The 7,353-nt window shown below is 41.7% G+C and overlaps 1 protein-coding gene across 1 annotated transcript in view; it reads left to right on the forward strand.

The window, feature by feature from the left end:
• Nucleotides 1-2,972, forward strand: part of MOV10L1 (Mov10 like RNA helicase 1) — a 432,265-nt gene extending 429,293 nt beyond the window's left edge. The window contains exon 24 of the mRNA XM_063929997.1: nt 2,545-2,972. Coding sequence (XP_063786067.1) covers nt 2,545-2,554 — 10 coding nt within the window. The 3' untranslated portion in view covers nt 2,555-2,972. The remainder of the gene's footprint in view (nt 1-2,544) is intronic.
• Nucleotides 2,973-7,353: the final 4,381 nt, after the last annotated feature.

Genomic DNA, 7,353 nt, shown 5'->3' on the forward strand with positions numbered 1-7,353 from the left:
GTCTGATCATTGTACCAGAATGACATGTGTGATGACCTAATTCAAATTAGGGAACAGTTTTATAATAAACACCCCTCAACCATAACCTTAAAACCACCTGCCTAATACTGTGCAAGTTGCCCTCATGCCAAGTGGCGTAAGTTTGTCCCAGTTGCCCGGAGGCAAGAAAGATATTGGTGACCTCCTGTATGTGTGTGTGTGTGTGTGTGTGTGTGTGTGTGTATATATATATATATATATATATATATATATATATATATATATATATATACATACACATACAGGTTGAGTATCCCTTATCCAAAATGCTTGGGACCAGAGGTATTTTGGATATGGGATTTTTCCGTATTTTGGAATAATTGCATACCATAATGAGATATCATGGCGATGGGACCTAAGTCTAAGCACAGAATGCATTTGTTTCATATACACTTTATACACACAGCCTGAAGGTAATTTTAGCCTGTATTTTTTATAACTTTGTGCATTAAACAAAGTGTGTTTACATTCATACAATTCATGAATGTTTCATATACACCTTAGTCACACAGCCTGAAGGTCATTTAATACAATATTTTTAATAACGGTGTGTTAAACAAAATTTGTGTACATTGAGCCATCAAAAAACAAAAGTTTCACTATCTCAGTCTCACTCAAAGTCCGTATTTCGGAATATTCCGTATTTCGGAATATTTGGATATGGGATACTCAACCTGTATATATACATGTACATACATATTTGCTCCTGCATAGCAAGCCTGCACATTCTAACTATATGATGCTACTACAAAACCGTTGCAACTAGGCAGATCTATGTAGGGGTCCAGCCACACACTACATAGATCTGCTCAGTCACTCTCAATGCTGATTATTTCTCTGACATTTAATTTGCAAGTGTCATATCCAGGATTAGAACTCACAACCTATTACACTGGAAGCATGCACCTTACTGATGGAGCTATTTGCTCTTGCATAGGAAGTATGAGAATTCTAACTATATGAAGTTACTTGTAATTGTCAGAGAAATAACTTCACATAGTTAGAATTCTCATGTTTCCTTTATAGGAGCAAATAGCTTCATCAGTAAGTTGTCTGCTTCCAGTGTATCTATAATAAAGAGGGTGTGATTTGTAATGTGTAGTGACTAGTGGGGAAGTCGGCTACGGAAGAGATACCGGCTGCTGTCAATTAACTTAATTGATTAATGCTGCTGAACACATAGAACCGGAGGAGAAGTGCCCCCCCCCCCCCCCCCCCTTCAAAGCAGGAGCCCGGCGGAGGTTGCCTCCCAGAGTTCTGCCTCTGCTCATGCCGCCAAAACCGCTCTGAACCATCGAGGCACTGACTCCACAAGACCTATTTTTGCCTAGGGCCAGCCTCCGTAATCATAACAACGCAGATCAACACCCCTAATTCCACCCCATTCTTGTAATCCCGGGATTTGGGATTGAAAAAAATCTGGATCCCAGCATTCAATTTTACAAAGAAATTATTATGATTATTCTTCTGTCCATTTTCTAAAGTCTTGCTGACTGACTACATATCGATCCACTAGTATAGTCTGTGCCATCCATTTTCCCCTCCTGTCCTCCTTGCTATCCTTCAAGCCCTATGTCCAATCTGAAATACGCCCTGCTGCTTCCTTCTCTTTCATCACCCCCTGGCATCCCCACTTCTCCTCCTCCCCTTTCACTTAGCTCAGTAGTGATCAGAAAGGGCTTCTCTTGTGCCTGGTCCGGTATTCTCCCGTTCAGCTTCAATAGAAGTGCTGGATTCCTCTGATGCAGCTGCTCTGTCACTCATTGACCCGGGAGTGCATTGCACAGTGCGCTCCCATCAGTGACGGAGAGATGACCGGGTAATGCGTCTGGAAACCAGAATGTAAGTATTACCCCACTGCCCCTGGCCCAGTCCAATGCGTTTTGAATCCTACAATACCCAGTATTTCATTATTATAATTCCAAGTATTTTTGGGACTCATAACATCAAGGATTGACTTCCCTACACTACTAATCTAATAGGATTGGCAAAGGCATAAGACCTCCCCTGCCGCTCTCTCAGTACAGTATTCGTAGCAGCCATTCCTGCATCAACAACACCCTCTGCTCACCCTTCACCACCACCAGTAAGGATTTCTACACAGGTAAACGGTTACTGGCAAAAGAGTCCCATGAGAACCAATGGACCACAGGTGGTAGCTAGATTTAAACAAAGAAGTTAAATATATATATAGATTTTGTTTCTCTGTACCTAGTGATCTATTAATCTGTAATGCAGAGGTGACCTGGATCAGATTTCCCCCACCGATACTGGCGCGCCTGGGCTTTCAGCAAGTTCTACTTTTGTATTGGTGTGTACAGCATTCAGTAGTAGGGACTAATGGTCCCTAGTTATTTCCTGAGAGGAAGAGTTTAATCTCATCAGTCATTCATCCCAAATGTATTCTAAGCAAACTATTTACTGGAATTGCCCGAGCACAGTAATTACTAGTTTAAAAAAAAAATGACAATAGATTTCTGAATATTTTTTATTTTCTAAACACAGGTGTGATTAATCCTACAGCTCGTACCTTCTTACAGCCAGGCCGGAGACACCTAATCTGGAACATCAGCAGCATTGGTTCTGATATAAAGAGAAGCAGAGAGAAAAATAATAGCTTGTGAAGATGTGTCTGACGAGATCCTAGTGTTCTCCTCATTTGTTTTTGAAAATGATCTTTATATTTTAGGTCATCATTGCATCCACCGAAAAAAGCAATCAGGGAACTGTAAATAATAAAAAAATAAATAGCAGCTTTGTGAGCTTATTTGCACTGCCTATCTGGATGGTTGGAATCACAGTTCAGGAATGATGCTAGTGCTGAGATCCGTTTCTCTAGCTTTAGCAGTCCTTTTCTATTACATGAGGCTCTCTATCGCCTCTTGTGGGTCATTATTATTTGCTTTGTTTTTTCTTTAGCAGTCGAAGATGACTAGTTAATAAAAGCATAACAAAATATAATGCGTGATTTATTGTATTTTACTTTATATAAGAAAGGACACTTAGGGGTATATTCAGTTGAAGTCGGATCCATTCCGACATTCATTTGTCGGAATGGGTACGACCTGGGCTATTCAATGACATCTCAATTCGACTTTTAAAAAAGTCGAAATTGAGATGCGGGAGGGGAGACGGGGGAGAGCAGCGCTGCTCTGCCCCATCTGGCCGCGGCTCTCCGACACCCCCCCAGTCTCTCCGCCTCTCCCCGTCCCTCCTCTCTGAAGTCCCTGCATCACAGCCGTCACTCACGGCAGCTTCCACCCGGCTCCAGCAAGCGAGGTCTCGCTTGCTGGAGCCGGGTGGACGCTGCTGTGAGCGGCGGCTGTGACATCCACCAGCGCTGCTCACCCCATCCCCGTCTCCTGCTCTGCTCTCCCCATCTCACTTCGACTTTTTTTAAAGTCGAACTGAGATGGTCAAAAAGGGGACCAAAACCGGTCTGTTTTCGCGCCGTTTTCGACACAAGCACATGTATCAGCAGCTATTCCGCCGATCCACGTGCTTTTTGACAAGTCGAATTCATCGACTTCTCAAAAAAATTGGGGTTATATTGAATAGGTCGGAACCCCTTCCAACCTAAAAAAGTCAAAAACTGCTGTCTTTTCGACGGATGGCAGCTTTCGACTTCAATTAGCATTGAAGATTAAAAAAAACTGGCACCATTTAATCATGTATAGACATGTTGGTAACTTAAGGACCTTACTCAGACCCAGACGCTCAGACCCAGTGGCTCATCAGTCACAATTGACCAATGTATTAGGCATGCACGTGTGCAGATCTGGTCCTGCACCGATGGGCACAGCTGCAAACATCGGATGATTGATAGTCTGCAGATGTTTGGGTATGGGAAGAGAGTAGTGCAGAAATCAGTTGGCATGTCGGCCCCATTTTCTGTGTGTGCCGAGGTCAGAGACTGTTTCACAGGCCCCTGCAGCATAGTTATGCTGGACATCCTGAGTTACTTGAGGGTTACAAAAATGCTCGATCCTGCAACCATTGCTGCAATGTTGATTGGATGTTGCATCTTCGGAAGCAGGCAGTGGCTGCAGATTGTCTAGATAATTGTATTGTGTATGTGAGCAACAGTGTGAATATATTGATTGGTCGGACATGCCAGAAAAGTCCAGCATGTCAGTCGATATTTTGAAGTTAGGACTGCTACATTGGGCACTGTATGCATTGTCATAGCCGACCAACAGACATTTCCCCTGTTCCTTCACAATGGAGGAAGAGGGAGATATCTCCTACCCAGGGGAGCAACCCTGATATTCTATGGCCATCATTGAGATATCTGCTGGGTGTGAGGCGGTCATATAAAAAGTCTGTCAGTCTGACCATGTATGCACACAGCATTACGGTGTTATTTTGCTGTATGTAATAACCTTGTGAAATGGCTGTCTACATGTTGGCTATAAGATGTGCATATCACACACATAACTGGCATTTTATATCTTATCTCTTCCTGATATTACTGTGCTTGCTTGCCACAATTTCTGAACCTCTGTGGAAACCGGCATTAATCCAAGAAGGAGTTAGTTTGTATACAGACTTTCATATTAAATGGTGAACATAAAAAATGGAGGTGAAGCGCTGTATCTCTGTGGATTGTATTGCTATCAATGTAAGGATTTGGGGCATTTGTTGATGAGTGTTATGGTGTAATACTAGAATTAGAACATAGAGGGTCAGATTCAGTTAATCTTGGGGCTGTAACTCCGGGTTTCACGCTCAGAGCTATTCAGTTACTAGCCAATTTCCCTGTAGTGTAAGCCTGTGGCTAATTCGCATGAATCCATAACTTCTGGGTCAAGTGTTCAGAGCTACAATGTTACCCTATGCAGTAAGCCCCAAAGTGTGCACTATTATTATTTTTTCTTCCTTGCGGCTCCTGAGGCTATCAGGAAAAGTTTGCGTTGAGTACACCCCCAGGGGGCTTACAGCGCGGGGTAGCAGCAGGGATAAGTGGTCTGGTATGTAACTTGCAGGGACAACGGGTCTCGCATCCACTGTCCCTACAAGTTACATTTAGTACATAGCAGGAGTACCTTATTTCAAAATAAGTCTGTCGTGATGCAGCCAAATAATAATATAAAGGCTTCTTGGCCTTTTCTGGCACATTAATGATTCATTTACAAACAGATGTGTGCACAACCACCTTTCCTATATCCTGCCATGTATGGCATGGTTTTGCATGCCATAGACTCAACGTTTTAGTCATGCCTTGTGATTTTTCTGAATTTGCTACTTACTCTATCATGGCAAACAAAAATTTTAAAATTTATTCACTTGCTACTCGTAGAAAATACCTTAGCTCTGCTATGCATGACATGCCAAATCAAGGAAAATTGAAAAGGTGTATGTGGACACATCTGTAGTGCAAATTTCCTTTCAGCAACTAATTCTCATCTGACAAAAACTCAGATGAGAAGCCCATGGCTTGTGCAGTGCTGAATTTTTGCTTGTCGTATTCAGGAAGACCTTTTAAAGCAGATTTGGGGGGTGGTGGTTTTTTTCAGTTTGGAGTATTTAGAGAGGGTGGAAGGCTATCCTTCCTGATGTTGCATTCACTATGAATCCCATTTTCTGAATAATGTACAGTATTTACTAGATCCATCTATACATTACACAATCTTAATAAAATTACTAAAGTCTATAAATGTGTATAGAAGAATTAAATTTATATCTTTTAGATAAATCTAAACAAAGTATTTATTTTTCTTCGTTTCTCAATAGCTGCCATTACAATGGGAATAGGACCTGTTCCCCTTAGTATAGGCATGACGTTTTTCTCAGGGACTGCCCCTCCCCTCCCCTCCCCTTGTGCTATATAGTCTTGCTCCACCTTCTCTGTCTTTTTGTCCTGTCTCCTAGGAGTATACCACAGTGCAAGGAAGTTTGTTATTTTATAGCGAGTAGGGCTTACCTCACATCTCTTACCCAGTGCACCTGTTTAAAGCCTGAATCTGAGGTGGGGTGGATCCCTGGATATATAAATGTTGGAGGCATAGTATGGTCTAGGCTCCAGGATGCCCACGCTGCGGTCCGGGTTTGTCACATTGAGCCAGAGAGGTGTTCCAGGGCAGCACTGTATGTCCGCAGGCTAAGATAGGCAAAAGGTCACACAGACACCTTTTCAAATCACAATTTTTGTCAGATCACATATGTGTCCTTTCCCATTTGCTCAATCATGTAGGTATGTACCTTTAACGTATTGGGAGGTGCTCCTAGGAATAGAGTAGGGTATACAAAACCAGAAGAACAAAGTATTCCCTATTATGGGCACAGACGGACTATTATGTTCATATATTTACATAAAGTCAACTATCCTTATGATAGCTGACCAATAAATGTAAAATACAGCTTTTATTATTATCATAAAACATGCGAAATAGTGCAAGTGAAAATAATAGTGTGAAAAATAATAAAGTGAAGCCACTGTAGTTTGAGCAGCAGTGTGATAATATTCCCTGGATCAGTGGAAAATAAGTTATTTACAATCTTTATAAGCTAATTTATGTTAAACACTACACTGCACAATAGAGAATGAGGTAACAAGGTCTACCATACTGTTTATATAATAAAGGGTGCGCCATGATACAGTGATGCGCACACTGTAAGCACAAAATGAAACAAGAACATTGGTAGTGTATTAGACACTTGTATGAAAACTACATACAGGAGTTACTAACTTTAAGGATACAAATGTACCTGTAGAAGGCATTTAGCAACCAATACTGCAACAATTATTGAAACATTGTACAAGAACACTAGAGACAGTGAGGAAACCATAAACTAGTGGCTAAGCCACTATATTTCGCATGTTTTATAATACTAAAGCTGTATTTTTGAATTATTGGTAGTATAAGTATAGTTGACTTTATGTACAGTAAATATATGAACATAATAGTCCGTGTGTGCCCTTAATAAGGGAATACTTTCTTCTTCTGGTTTTGTATGTCTGCAGGCTAAGCCAGAATTGAAAATGGTGCAGAATCCAGACTGCGCACGCGTGACCTCCAAAAACTATGCAACGCGGCTACCAGTATGCCGTGAGGCGGTGGACTGCGCATGTGCAGAGGTCAAATCGGCTTAAAGTGGCGCTGAGCACTGCTAAGAATGTATGCTCTTGTCTCCATTTTTCTCTGGAAGGAGAGAAGGACTGCAGGGGATAATGCAGAAGCCCCATACAAATAGCGCCCAATCGAGGTAAGCCCTTCTAAGGGTGCTGTTATGAACTTTTTTTATATAGAGTTAGGAAAAGTTAGTGACTATAGGTTTCTGTTTGTAGTTTGGCTAATACTGGGACTAAGAAGA

This window comes from Pseudophryne corroboree, chromosome 6 (assembly GCF_028390025.1).
Source record: "Pseudophryne corroboree isolate aPseCor3 chromosome 6, aPseCor3.hap2, whole genome shotgun sequence".
NCBI classification, from domain to species: Eukaryota; Metazoa; Chordata; class Amphibia; order Anura; family Myobatrachidae; genus Pseudophryne; species Pseudophryne corroboree.